Source organism: Lytechinus variegatus, chromosome 18 (assembly GCF_018143015.1).
Source record: "Lytechinus variegatus isolate NC3 chromosome 18, Lvar_3.0, whole genome shotgun sequence".
NCBI lineage: Eukaryota > Metazoa > Echinodermata > Echinoidea > Temnopleuroida > Toxopneustidae > Lytechinus > Lytechinus variegatus.
Window position 1 is genome coordinate 14581714 of NC_054757.1, and position 14006 is coordinate 14595719.

Here is a 14006-nt window from a genome sequence, read left to right on the forward strand (position 1 = left end):
CAGGTGGCAGAACCGGGGTCCTGTCCCCCCTAATTTGAGGTGGGGGGGGGGGGGACGGACCCCCCTGTTTTTCTGTTAACCTTTTTTTTGCGTGTCAATTATTGTTTCATGGGTCCCCCCTGAATTAAATTCAGGTGGACTCCCTAAAATTTTGGTGGATAACCCTTATTTTCTTGTCCAATTTTCACCTGTGTCCTTCCCCCAATGATTCTATAATAATATAACACTTTGTATAATCAATAAGTCTAAAATGTTGCAAATGAAGGATATTTCCACCATTTACACATTTATACATGCATGTTTGGTGTTATAACCTTTAATTATGTTTTCCGTTGATGCCTGCTTGCCAGTATTGATTTCTCAATGTTTTGTTTCACCGCAAATACCTTAGATGAAATACGCTTTGTATCTTTCTTAGAAAAGGCGCTACAGAAATGTTATTATTATTATGCATATATATTTTGGTGAAAAGCGAGATCTTTGGGATCCGTTATCATAGAAAACGGGATCATAGAAAACAAGGATGAAATACATGGTGGGAAATTTCCACACCCAGTGGCGGCACCAGGATTTGTAAACAAGGGGGGGGGGGAGCTGGGGCAAAAAGAACAGTTGGGGAGGTCGGGGCGGATCCAGGATTGTCCAAAAGGAGGAAAAATTTTCGGAGGAAAATTTTGGCCAGAAAAAAAAAATGTTTTAAACCACAAGCTAAGGTAAAAAAAAAAGGTTTTCAACCACAAATTAAGAATATTTCGTAAACGACAAAATTTGACAAGCCAAAACAAGGTCTTCAATTTCAAAAGAGGGGGCACACCTCCGTTTTAATGGCATTTTTACATTACAAATTTTAATTTTTCTTCTGTAAAGGGGGAGGGGCACGAACCGGCTGTGCCCCCCTGGATCCGCCAGTGGGTGGCAAAACCTTTTCGCCTATTTCACAAAGTCGATGATTTGCTTTTATATATCATGAGATGATAAATGGACGTCTTAGCATTTATTTAAGTATAAATATTTTATTAAACAATTGATGAAAGCGCGTAGCGTCAGCTGAAACTTGTGATACTAAGCACTTTGAAGGTGCAGGATGCGTATCTCGCTAAAAAGAAATAATAAAACCTCGAATCATGAGGAAATAATTTATGCATATTGACTTCAACACTAGATTTTTGAGCCCCATGTTATCATTCTAACAGATCATTATTTATCTCAATCAAAAGCCATTGCGAGCGCGAAGCGAGAGCAAAATTTTGAATTTGATTTAATGACCTGCAAGATTTATGAAAGTGGCTAATATTGTATGGAGCTAACCATGACTAGATGGAATTTTTTATCACAATTTAATCAGTGAAATGCTGTTTTAAGGCACTTTACAACTTGAGTAGAATACTCATGACAACATTTACTATACATTTTTTGTTAGTTTTGAAAAATTTCTGGGGGGGGCAATGATCTTGACTAGAAGGGCAAATGCTCCCCCTTGCTCCCTCCACCTTGGCGCCGTCAACTTTCCTACCATGACTTTGTACTTATTCAACCGGGTGCAATAATATTCTTTTATAAAAAGACAGGACAATTTGACTTTTCGAGTTACAAGTTTATTTACATTTGTAGCATATACATCAAATACGTAATCAAATACAAATCAAACATAATTATGAATTAACTACAGGTAAATATTATTACAAAAGCTTGTATGGAAATGAGGGGGATCCGCTAAGAAGCACTGCTTGTCGAGCGTGGATCCCCTATCATATTACATTAAAGAATGAAAAATTTGGGGGAAAATTATGGAAGGCCTACAATGATTAGCATTTCGAACCCCTCGACGCTGAGTGTTATTCGTGTTAAGCACATTCGACCAAGTGTTGTCCCTATGAGGTTCTAGTGATTGCTTACATCCATGACTCACATTCGTTTGATTTCATTTCACAATAGAAAATGAAGGGTGAAACAATTAGTCTTATTCCACCAACAAGGAGAGTGAAGGTCACTGTATGCAGTTCTAGTTTGGAGGAAAATGTATCGGGTCTTATCCAGTACATCCAACAAAAGCTACCCGATGTTGTGGAAAAGGTGGAATTTAGATCCCTCCCGTACAACATTAGAGACATCGACAATTTCGATTTGAGAGGAATTGATGTCCTTCTACTCTGCCACTCCATAAACAACAGACGATTCTCAATAACTGACGTCACAGATGCGTTGTATGATAGATTTCTGCCAAGGGCTAAGAAATATTTAGGTATGTAAGTTTCAGAGCTGTTACCTGTTACTGTCGGCTAATGAGCTTATCCAGACAATCACACGCACTTACATAGTCTTGTAATTTGACAATCAGGGACTCGCCAAAGTGGGGACTGGTGTTCACGTTCTGAAGCTCTCAAACATTTAAATTTAATCCACTAACCGAGTTTATTTTCCCCTGACATAAATATCCGCCAAGCGGGGACACTTCATACCCCCTACACACACACCCTCACACCATCACAGAACTTTAGTTTAAAAGGTTTACAAAATCATGCGGTTACTATCAATATGGAACGGTTTGACATGAGATTAGCATGGTCTTTTGGATCGGGGAAATCCCCGGTTGTCGGACGTCTCCAGTTGATTGGTAAAATGCAAGAAGAAATATCCCCCAAAATTAGGTCATTACAACCCCACAGACGAACATCCACACAGACGTCTCAGAAAGTCCACCATGTTTACTGAAAGTATAATATCCGAAGAAATCACAAAATGTACGTTTGATTGTGTTTTATGTATGATGTGTGTCCTGTGTGTTGAGATGTTCCTATATCTTTCCTTCTGTAGTCTGCAGTAATTCATCATGTAAATCTGAACAACCACACTTTTATGCCTGTGGGACATCCGGGGGGGGGGGGGAATCACTCGACCAAAAAAGTGGTAGGGGTGTGCCGCGGGCGAGACAAAAACCGGGGCCTTGGAGCGGGCTTATTGCAACAAGTGGAATGACTCTGGCTGTCTCACCTGCATCATGCGATTCAATATAGCAGCAGTGCTGACTTTGAAAACTACTATTAAATAATTATTCACAAAAAACACCATTCATATAATAATACAATACTACGTTCATTGACATTTGACCTTGATCATGTGACCTAAAATTTGTCAGTGATACTTGATTACCCCTATATCCACATTTTATACACTATATCTGTAAACTTGAAAGTTATGACAGCAATGTAGTAATCACCCCTAAAATGGCTAAAGTTCAATGACCTTAAATGACCTTTAACTTTGGTCATTTGACCTGAAACTCACACAAGATGTTCAGTGATACATGGTTACTCTTATGTCCACGTTTTATGAACTAGACCAATACACATACAGAGATATGATGTTAATTCAACAAATATCCCCAATTTGGCAACAGTTCATTGACCCTAAATGAACTTTGACCTTAATCATGTGACCTAAAACTTGCACAGGATATTCAATGATACTTGATTACTATTATCTCTAAGTTTCATGAATCCAGTTGATAAACTTTCAAAGTTATAATGGAAATTCAACAGATACCCCCAATTTGGCACAAAGTTCATTGACCCTAAATGACCTTTGACCTTTAGTCATGTGACGTGAAACTCAAGCAGGATGTTTAGTAATACTTGATTAACCTTATGTCCAAGTTGAACTAGGTCCATATATTTTCTAAGCTATGATGACATTCCACAAAGTTAACCTTAGGTTAAGTTTTTGATGGTGATTCCCCAACCCCCTCATCTAGGGGACACAGAACCAGTTGACCATAAATGACCTTTGACCTTGGTCATGTGACCTGAAACTCAGGCAGAATGTTCAATAATACTTGATTAACCTTAAGGCCAAGTTTCATGAACTAGGTCCATATGCTTTCTAAGTTATGCTGTCATTTAAAAAACTTAATCTTAGGTTAAGATTTGGTGTTGACGCCGCCGCCACCGCCGTAGCCTCTGTAGGAAAATCAGCGCCTATAGTCTAACTCTGCTATGGAATCAAAAGCCTTGTAATCATAATTTAGCCCGTCATTGGGAGAATTTACGAAACTAGCATAATAATACTACTAACAAGTGGAATGCCTCTGGCCATCTCACCTGCATCACGCGATTCAACATAGCAGCAGTGCTGACTTTGAAAACTACTATAACTCGCACAAGATGTTCAGTGATACTTGGTTACTCTTATGTCCAAGTTTCAAAAATCAGATCAATAAACTTTCAAAGTTATGATGGTAATTCAACAGATACCCCCATTATGGCCAAAGTTCATTGACCTTGGACATGTGACCTAAAATGCGCACAGGATGTTCAGTGATACTTGATTACTCTTATGTCCAAGTTTTATGAACTAGACCAACATACTTTCAAAGTTATGATGGTAATTCAACAAATACCCCCAATTCGGCCAAAGTTCATTGACCCTAAATGACCTTTGACCTTAATCATGTGACCTGAAACTTGCACAAGATGTTTAGTGATACTTGATTACTATTTTGTTTAAGTTTCATGAATGAGATCCAAAAACTTTTAAAGTTTTGATTGTAATTCAACAGATACTCCCAAATCGGCCAAAGTTCACTGACCTGAAATGACTTTTGACCTTAGTCATGTGACATGAAACTCTAATAGGATGTTTAGTAATACTTGATTAACCTTATGGCCAAGTTTCATGAACTATGTCCATATACTTTCTAAGTTATGATGTCATTTCAAAAACTTAACTTCAGGTTAAGATTTGATGTTGACGCCGCCGCCGCCGTCTGAAAAGCGGCGCCTATAGTCTCACTCTGCTATGCAGGTGAGATAAAAAGGAGGGTCCTCGGAACGGGCTTCGGAACTAAATGTTTGTGAAACAGGGATCCTTGGAACGGATCGCCAGCGTGTGAGTACGTGCGTATGCATCCATATGGAACGGGCGTGCGTGCATGATGCAGCTAGCGCGGCCTCCGCCGGGTGCGCTCGCGCAGAGGTGATGGTCGGACAGCGCTCTTCGGCCGCTCATTGTAGCAGATCCCCCGGGGGGGGGGGAGGGGCACTCAGTATATAATGCATAGTGGGTATGTGCCACGGAGGGGAGCAGGGTGACCAGATTTCACAAAATCAAATACGGGACAATCGACAAAATAAGATTAACAAAGAAAGCTACACAGTGTTAGACTTGTGAAAAAAATATAAAGAATCGGAAGGGAAGGTGAACGAAAGAATGAAGGAGAGAAAGAAAAGAGATGAAATGGGAAGAGAGAAAAAAATGAAGGGGAAATGAAGGGAAAAAAGAAAAGAAAGTTAGAATAAAAGAAGAATGAAAGAAAGACTAAAAGAGAAGAAAGGTTTCCGTCATTCTTTAGATTGAATGTAGAAAGAAAGGAAGAGATGTTATATGAATGTGTGAATTCAAAGACAAAATAAAGGAGAGAAAAGCAGTAAGAAAAAAGGAGGAAAGGAAAATAAAGGAAAGTCATGTTTCCTTCATTCTTTGAAAGTACATGTAAGAAACGAAGAAAGAAGTAAAACAGGAAGGAAGGAAGGGGGAGGAAGAAGGAAAGAATAAGGGAAATAAGGGAAAAGAATAAACGGAAAATGAAATAAAGAATGAAAGAAAGGAGGAAAGAGAGGGAGATAAGAATGAAGGGAGGAGAGGATGAAAGAAAGAAAATAATGGTAGGAGAGAAAGAATGAAAAGAAAAAGGAGAGAGAGGGAGAAGGAAGCAAAGAAAGTTTAAGGAAAAAAATTAGGGAACAAAAAAAATAAAATTTAATAAAGAAGGCAGGTAAAAAAAAGAAGGATAGAAAGAAAAATGAACAGAGAGAGAGAAAAGGGATCAGGAAATAAAGATAGATGGAACAAAAAGGGCAAGCAGGAAGGATAGAAGAATAAAGATAGGAGGATAGAAAAGAAAGAAAAAATAAAACAAAAACAATCCAATCATCTAACAAAACATCATGATATTTGGTGTCTTTTAGTATATAAAAAAAATTAAAATGTTTCAGTAATGAATAAAATTTCGAAGTGAGGCATTGTCAACTTAACAATTTGATGACATCGCGGCATGATACACAACGAAAGCTGAAATAACTAGATCTAGTCATGAAAACTCATAACTTGTTTTTCCGATTACATCCCCAAATCAGTAACTTAAGAATCCATAATATGATTATACAAATCTCCCGCCGATTTTGTGATTATTTTGGTGGAAAAACTGTTTATCATGTCATTGTTTGAACCATTGAGAATCTGCTCCGATTCTAATTGCTTAGCCAGTACCTGACAAACACAGGCAGGAGGCCAGTTTGCAATGTATTGGGTACAATTTAGCAAGAAAATCACCGCAGAACTTGCAAAGGTTTAGTTATCGATTTTATTGTTGTCTCTTCTTCGTCATCTGTTGGTTATTTAAAGAAAATTCGTTGGTTATTGGCTATTGGTTGGTTATTTAAATTGAATGTATTAACTACATTTTGTTCAATTTTCTGAAATACGGGACAAATAGGCGTCCGGGAAGTGTTTGTCGGGACGCCGGGATAAAGGAGCAAAATACGGGACGATCCAGGGAAATACGGGACGTCTGGTCACCCTGGAGGGGAGCCCCATTTTTACACTCAAATTTCCGCTCCAAGTCATAGCATTTTTGTCTTATTGAGAAAAAAAAACAAAGAAAGCCGCTCCAAGGCATAGTATTTTCTTCTTATCGAGAAAAAAGAAGAAAGAAATCCGCTCCAAAGCTTCGCGTATTTTTCGTTACGCCGTTCCCACCGCGTTGATCTGCGACAGTGAGCTGCAATTTTGGTGAAAAGCGGCCGCAGAGCTCGCCCGGGCTGGCGGAGGCCGCGCTAGCTCCATCATGCACGCATGACCGTTGAGATGCATACGCACTCACACACTGGCGATCCATTCCAAGGATCTCTGTTTTCACAAAGATTTGTAGTTCCGAAGCCCGTTCCGGGGACCCTCCTTTTTACAATAAGCCCGCTCCAAGGCCCCCATTTTTCGTCTCGCCCGCGGCACACCCCCACCATTTTTTGGTCGAGTGCCCCCCCCCCCCCCCGGAGCAGATCAATGCGTCCGGAACGGCGTAACGGAAAATATGCGAAGCTTTGGAGCAGATTTTTTTTTCTTTTTTTCTCTTTATGAGAAGAATATGCTATGCCTTGGAGCGGCTTTCTTTGTTCTTTTTCTCAATAAGACAAAAATGCTATGCCTTGGAACGGAAATTTGAGTGTACTAAAATGGGGGTCCCCTCCGCGGCACATACCCACTATGCATTATACACTAAGTGCCCCCCCCCGGGTGGATTTCCTTGCCGTTTTTTTGAAGGTATATTTTCATCTCATACCATCTGTTTTACATCATGGTTTTGTCATAGTAACAAACTGTTATTAAATAGAGGTGAAAAACAGTGTGTATTATTTAGGTCTAGAGGGAGTTTAATCCCTGATGATGTTTATCACTTAGTTATTGGTAATCAACAGATCAAGTGCAGTCAACATTTGCAATTTCTAGGTGTTACGGTTGATTAATATGTATCTTAGAAAAATCACCTTGATAATGTATGTCCTAAACATCTCGTTGTGTTGGAGTGATATCCAAACTTCGTTATCCAAACTTCGTTATTCCCTCCCCCAGCAGACCCTGGTTACTTTATATATTGTTATTGTCATGCCTCATTTGATGTACTGCAGTATTGCTTGGAGGCACACATATAGGACCCACATACATTAATCAAGTTCTCCAAAGAAAAGGTACTTGATACATATAGGTCACCAAGTACTTCTTTGTTTTTAGAGCTGCAAATTTTACCCTTTGATGAATTGGTCTCTCTTAACCACGTTAACTGTGTAACAATCATGTTTCAATTAAGTGTCAATCACGCCAGAATGGATTTTTTGTTTGATGTTTTTGTGGAAAATTCTTCCATCCATCATTATCATACTCGTCAAAGACACCTTATCCACCACCCATTAGCAAGAACCTAAACTGCTTTGAATTCATTTAGAATAGTTTGTGTTGAAGAATGGAATAAGTTACATCATGACGTTAGAAATAGCTTGGCTCTGTCTCGATTTAAAATATTGAGTAAAAAACACATTTTCGATAGATTGTGTTCCGGTGTGAATCACGATGCAGATTGCAATGAGTGAGGTCTCCATGTATGTGTATGTGTTTGGGTGGGGGTGCGTTAGTACGCCTGTGTTTAAATGTGTACATTTATTATTAGAGGTTGTCTATACAGGGGTCAGAAACTGTGGTGTTCCGGTTTCTTTGGGTCGCCTGCTTATTTCATGCGCTGTCTTTTCCTAAGCGTTTTTGAAGCATTCACAATTGTGGGCCGATTTTAATGAATGAGGTTGTAGGATGCTTAGGGGAACTCCCTGCATCATTTAGGCTGGTACCACGGGCAAGCAGACACATCACCATTTTATAACTTACCATATTATTATATTGTTACATAATTTGTTCTAAAGCTATACTCATTGTAAATATGTTACTTTTGTGATATACCGCAATGTAGAGGGGCCCCGTCAACAAGCTGTGCTTCGCTGGGGTTTCAAACGTAACCTTTTTTTCTGAGTTATGCTTTGTACCACCGTTTGTGTTTGATATTATACTAAATACTATACTATAATTTTCCATGTCATTCAACTATCAAATAACGATCTTCGTGATAAAAAAATCTATATATTTCCATTTTCTCACATTTTGTACAGCTCATTTCTAGTTGGAACAGGTATATCACCTATTGTCGAAGTCAGAGAAAGTTTTGATCACTGAGATAACAATTATTCATTACAACTGCCATAACATTTTTTTTCAGTTACTGCGCGTGATAAATATGAAAGGTTGATCCTCGAGATTAAAAAAAGAACGTGAGAACGTTAATCAAAATTAATACTTCCTTTCTCTATTTTGCAGGAAAATGTAAGATAGGAGTCATCGCCCATGACTTTTCAGAAGATTATCTTAAAGATTTTAAGATATCTACTTTTCGCCGCACACAGCCCACGACATTCAAGTGTGCAGCACTTGTTCTGATTGGAGGGCAGCTGTCACATGATCCGGTGAAGTTAAATGACAAACAGCTTGGTGATCTTCAGCAGTTCTTTCTGGCATCAAATGCAAGTCGTTCGGAAAGGTTTCACAAAATGCCCTACAGATTTATTAATTGTTGTATGTAGAATCGGCGGTGATGAAGATGATGGTGATAGGTAGAATGGTGATGATGAACATGTTATAGCCTACTCATTATAAGGTTGTGGTGGCATCGTGGTCTAGTGGTTACGACTCTCGTCTTTCAATCGAAGGGACGTGAGTTTGATTCCCAACAAGGTGTGTTTTCCTTCAGCAACAAATTTACCCGTTTTGTGCTGCACTCAACCCAGGTTAGGTGAATGGGTACCCGGCAGGATTAATTCCCTGAATGTACCAAGCGATTTTAGCAGCTGGAACAACAAATTTTTTAGGTCTTACTATTGATAACAAACTTACGTGGAATGCCCATATCAACAATATATGCAAAACTGTGGCAAGAAATATTGGAGTCATCAATAAGTTTAAAAAACGTTCCTCCAGCACATGTGCTATCCATGTTGTATCGTGCAATAATTCTACCATATCGGAATTATATGGAAAACTAGCATGGGGTAATGCCTCTCAAACGAGACTCAACAAAGTCTTGTTACTTCAGAAAAAAGTTAGACGGGAACAAATTGCAACAAATGATTTTTTAACGGCTTTTTGTACTATTTGACCTCAGGAATAACATACTAAAAATCTACCCAAATCTGCATCCGGGAAAGTGGTTATTTTCAAGATGGCGTCAAAGATGGCTGCCATTCACTGAAATTGGATACAACTGACTCATTATCCACCCTAGAATCCTATTTTGATTCATATTCCATGGTCAAGGGGTAAAAAAAAATTGTTGATACAGGCTAGAGTGAATTATAAGCCCTCCAGTGTACCTGGCAAATCCAAGATGGCGCCCAAAATGGCTGCCGTAGGCGGAAAATCCACAATTCATCTAAGTGGCTTTAATTTGGTTTTTATTCAAGGGTTTTAAGGGTGAAAAAAAATCCAAGATCGTGTACAAAAATCCGAAATGGCTTCCAAAAATGGAGTTTAAATGGCTGTTGATAATTAAAATGGACATAGTTCATTTCATATCCACCTAGGACATAATGAATTTGGTGTCTAGACCATGTTTTCAATGGTCAAATAAGTTATAGGGACAAGTGACAAGGACAGTCAGTGGTCCAGTATGTGGTCCAAATGGAGTCTAACATTGTTGCTGCTACTTAAAAAAAACCGACATAGTTAATTCAATACCCAGAAATATTATTTTTGTGTCTATACCATGGTTAAATGGGTCAAATAATACATTGGGGCAAGTTACAAGAAAAGTCAGTGGTCTGGTATGTGCAAAAATCAGCGATGGATTAAAAAAATTGATTCTGAAATGGCTGCTAACACTTAAAGCGGACAAATCTCATTGCATTTTGGCCTGGGAGATGTGATTTATGATGTCTAAACCACTGATTTCTAGGGTCAAATAATGTATCATGATAAGTTACAAGGACAGTCAGTGGTCTGGTATGTCCAAAAATCGAAGATGGCTTTTAAAAATTGATCTTAAAATAGGCTGCTAATACTTAAAGCGGACATACTTCATTTTCATATTGGCCTTGGAGATGTGATTTTGGTGATTAAACAACTGGTTTCGAAGGTCAGTTAATTCATTAGGGCAAATTACAAGGACAGTCAGTGGCCTGGTTTTTCGAAAAATCTATGTTGATCAAAAATTGATTCTAAAATGACTGCTATTACTTAAGCAGACATAGTTTATTTCATATCGGCCTGGGAGATGCGATTTTGGTGTCTAAACCACTGCTTTCAAGGGTCAAAATAATAAATTAGGACAAGTTTTAAGGACAGTCAGTGACCAGAAATCCAATATGGCTTTCAAAAATTGATTCTAGAATGGCTGCTGATAATTAAAAGTGGCATAGCTCATTTTATATCCGTCTGTGAGATATAATTTTGGTGTCTAAAATATGGTTTCAAGGGTCGAATGAAATATTAGGACAAGTTACAATGACTGTCAAAAAATTCCAAGATGGCTAAAAAAAGGAGTAAAAAAATGTCTGATGTTACTTATAAAAGGACATAGTTTGTTCAATATCTGTCTGGGAAATATGAGTTTGGTGTCTAAACAATGGTTTAAAGGGTCAAGTAAAACACTAGGGTAAGTTACAAGAGCGTCAGTTGTCTGTTTGCTAAAAAAAATCCAAGGTGACTTAAAAAAAATGGGGTGTAAATTCACTGTTGTTACTTAAAAGTATACATAGTTTATTAGAAATAAACCTTGGATATGTATAATTTTGGTGTATACACTAGAGCTTAAAGGGTCAAGTAATATAATGGGTTAAGTTGAAACGACAGTCAGGTGTCAGGTATGTCAAAAAATCGAAGATAGCTTTAAAAATTGGGGTTTTAAATGACTGTTGTTACTTGGGGATATTATTTTGGTGTCTACCCTAGGGTTTCAAGGGTCAAAAAATACTTTGGGACTGGTTATCATGATATGTAGTTATCCATTTTGCCTTAAAATCCAAGTTGGGTTCACAAATGGGTTCCAAAGTGATTGTTGTTACTTAAAAATTAACATAGTTCAAACAATATCAACCTCTGAGAAATAATCTTGGCATCTACATGCATGTGGATAAGTTATCATATTGTTTCATGAGTTGGTAACAGCACCCATTTTTATGAAAATTTAGAATCCACCATGAAGTTTTTTACTATTTTTACGAAATGTAATACTAACCATCCTTCCTACTTGTCCGAATGTATTATTTGACCCTTCATACCACAATTTACACACCAACATTATTTCTTACAGATAGATATTGTAGAACTCTTACCATTATTGAGTGATATGAGTCGTTTGAGATGCCTTTTTTGAAAACCCTCTTGGATTTTTAGGCAAACTGGACAACTGCATATCACTGTAACTAGTCCAAACGTATTATTTTAACCATGAAATCATAGTGTGGACACCGAAATAACATCTCCTTGGTGGATTTTAAATTAACAATGTCCATTTTTAAAGTAACAACAGTCATTTTGGACTCCGATTTTGGGAAACCATCTTGGATTTTCGAAATACTGGATCACTGACTGTCCTTGTTCCTAATTTTTCTGACTTTTAAAACCATGGTATAGACATCAACATCATATGCCCTTGACGGATATTACCTGAAATATGTCCATTTGTAAATACCAGCGGCTAATTTATACTATTTTTTAAAGCCACCGTGGACTTTTGGACATACTTGACCACCCATCGTCCTTGTAACTTATCCCAATGCATTATTTGACCCATTTAACCATGTTATAGGCACAAAATCATATTCCCGAATATTGAACAAATTATGTTCGGGGTTTTTTTAAGTAGCGACAGCATTTTTTTTTACTCCATTTTTGGAAGCCATCTTGGATTTTTTAATATACCGGACCACTGACTGTCCTTGTAACTTGTCCCAATGTATATTTTGACAATTGAACCATGGTCTAGACGCCAAAATCATATCTCCCAGGTGAATATGATATGAGCTATGTCCATTTTAAGTATTAAAAGCCATTTTAAACTCAATTTTTGGTAGCGATCTTGGATTTGTGAACACACAAGACACCTGGCTGTCCTTGTAACTTGTCTCGATGTACTACTTTACCATTAAAACCATTGAATAGAAACCAAATCAAAGCCACTCAATAAGTAATAAATGAATTGTGGATATTTTAGCCTACGGCAGCCATTTTGGGCACCATCTTGGATTTTCATATCACCCTGGAGTGGTAATATTTACTCTAACTTGTATCAATGAATTCATTTACCCACTGGACCACGAAATATGAACCGAAGTAGGATTCTAGGGTTGATAATGAGTGAGCTATATCCATTTTCAGTGAATGGTGGCCATCTTGGACGCCATCTTGAAAGTATCTACACTCTAAAAAATGATGTGCTAATCTAGCTCTTAAAGAGCGCGTACAGTGACTGCACTTCGGAGTGCTGATTTGTCTAGTTCAAATTTGAACTAGACAAATCAGCACTCCGAAGTGCAGTCACTATGCACGCTCTTTAAGAGCTAAATTAGCACTTCATTTTTTAGAGTGTACTTTCCCATTTGCGGATTTTGGTAGATTTTAAGTATGTTATTTCTGAGGTCAAATACTGCCAGAAACAGTTGAAAAATCATTTGTTGCAATTAGTTCCGGGTCAAACCATATATTGACCCGTTTAAGTACTTAGAATAATATGCAATATGTCCTTCAGAGCTCATACGGATGAATTGTTTCGTCAGAAACGTATCCTTAAAGTCAGTGACCTGTACCGCTATTCCAATTCATGTATCAGCTAGATAGAAATAGTGCACCTAATGTCCTTCAAAAGAAATTTATGATAAACAATATTTTGCATTCATATAATACGAGACAGTCCAATGACTATCACTTACCTAAAAGTAGAACAGTATTTACTAGCAAAACTGTATTTTTTTACAGGACTATAACTCTGGAATTCTCTGGACAGAGTAATAAAAGAGGCAGCTAATCTGAAATTACTCATCAAGAAAATCTTCTGAATTCTTATTGATTCAATCAAATATTTTGTGAACTTATCCATGGTAGTGTTGGTTATTTTAAAGTCAATATTTAATTTTGTATATAGTGTATATACATTTGTGTTACAGTGTTTATATCTAGATAAATTTATAGAATTTTGCTCATTATTTTTACTCTACTTATATCATATTACCCTTGTATAAAATTTTGATAGGGGGTCTAAATCTTACAGGCTTTGCTTTTCAGTAGGCCCCTCCACTTTTTTTTCATTTCATTGGTACGTTTCAATCCTGCATGTGTTAGGCAGTTGATGCATCTTTTCGTAGTAAAATGATTAATTACGAAATGTACTTTGAGGATTTGTGGAATATGAATATATCAATAAA

At 37.6% G+C, this 14006-nt stretch overlaps 1 protein-coding gene across 1 annotated transcript; it reads left to right on the plus strand.

Annotated features, from left to right (window-relative positions):
- The first annotated feature begins 1699 nt into the window (after nt 1–1699).
- On the plus strand, nt 1700–9313 carry LOC121431582. The gene is made up of 2 exons (XM_041629129.1): nt 1700–2242; nt 8911–9313. The coding sequence occupies exons 1-2, from the start codon at nt 1939–1941 to the stop codon at nt 9171–9173; spliced, it is 567 nt and encodes a 188-aa protein (XP_041485063.1). The 5' UTR covers nt 1700–1938; the 3' UTR covers nt 9174–9313.
- The last annotated feature ends 4693 nt before the right edge of the window (nt 9314–14006 follow it).

What these genes read in the sequence shown, in the direction of transcription:
- LOC121431582 (XM_041629129.1), top strand. Translation starts at nt 1,939, where the DNA reads ATGAAGGGTGAAACAATTAGTCTTATTCCACCAACAAGGAGAGTGAAG. An exon ending in AAGGGCTAAGAAATATTTAG is followed by an intron (nt 2,243 to 8,910) that starts GTATGTAAGTTT and finishes TCTATTTTGCAG; the next exon opens with GAAAATGTAAGATAGGAGTC.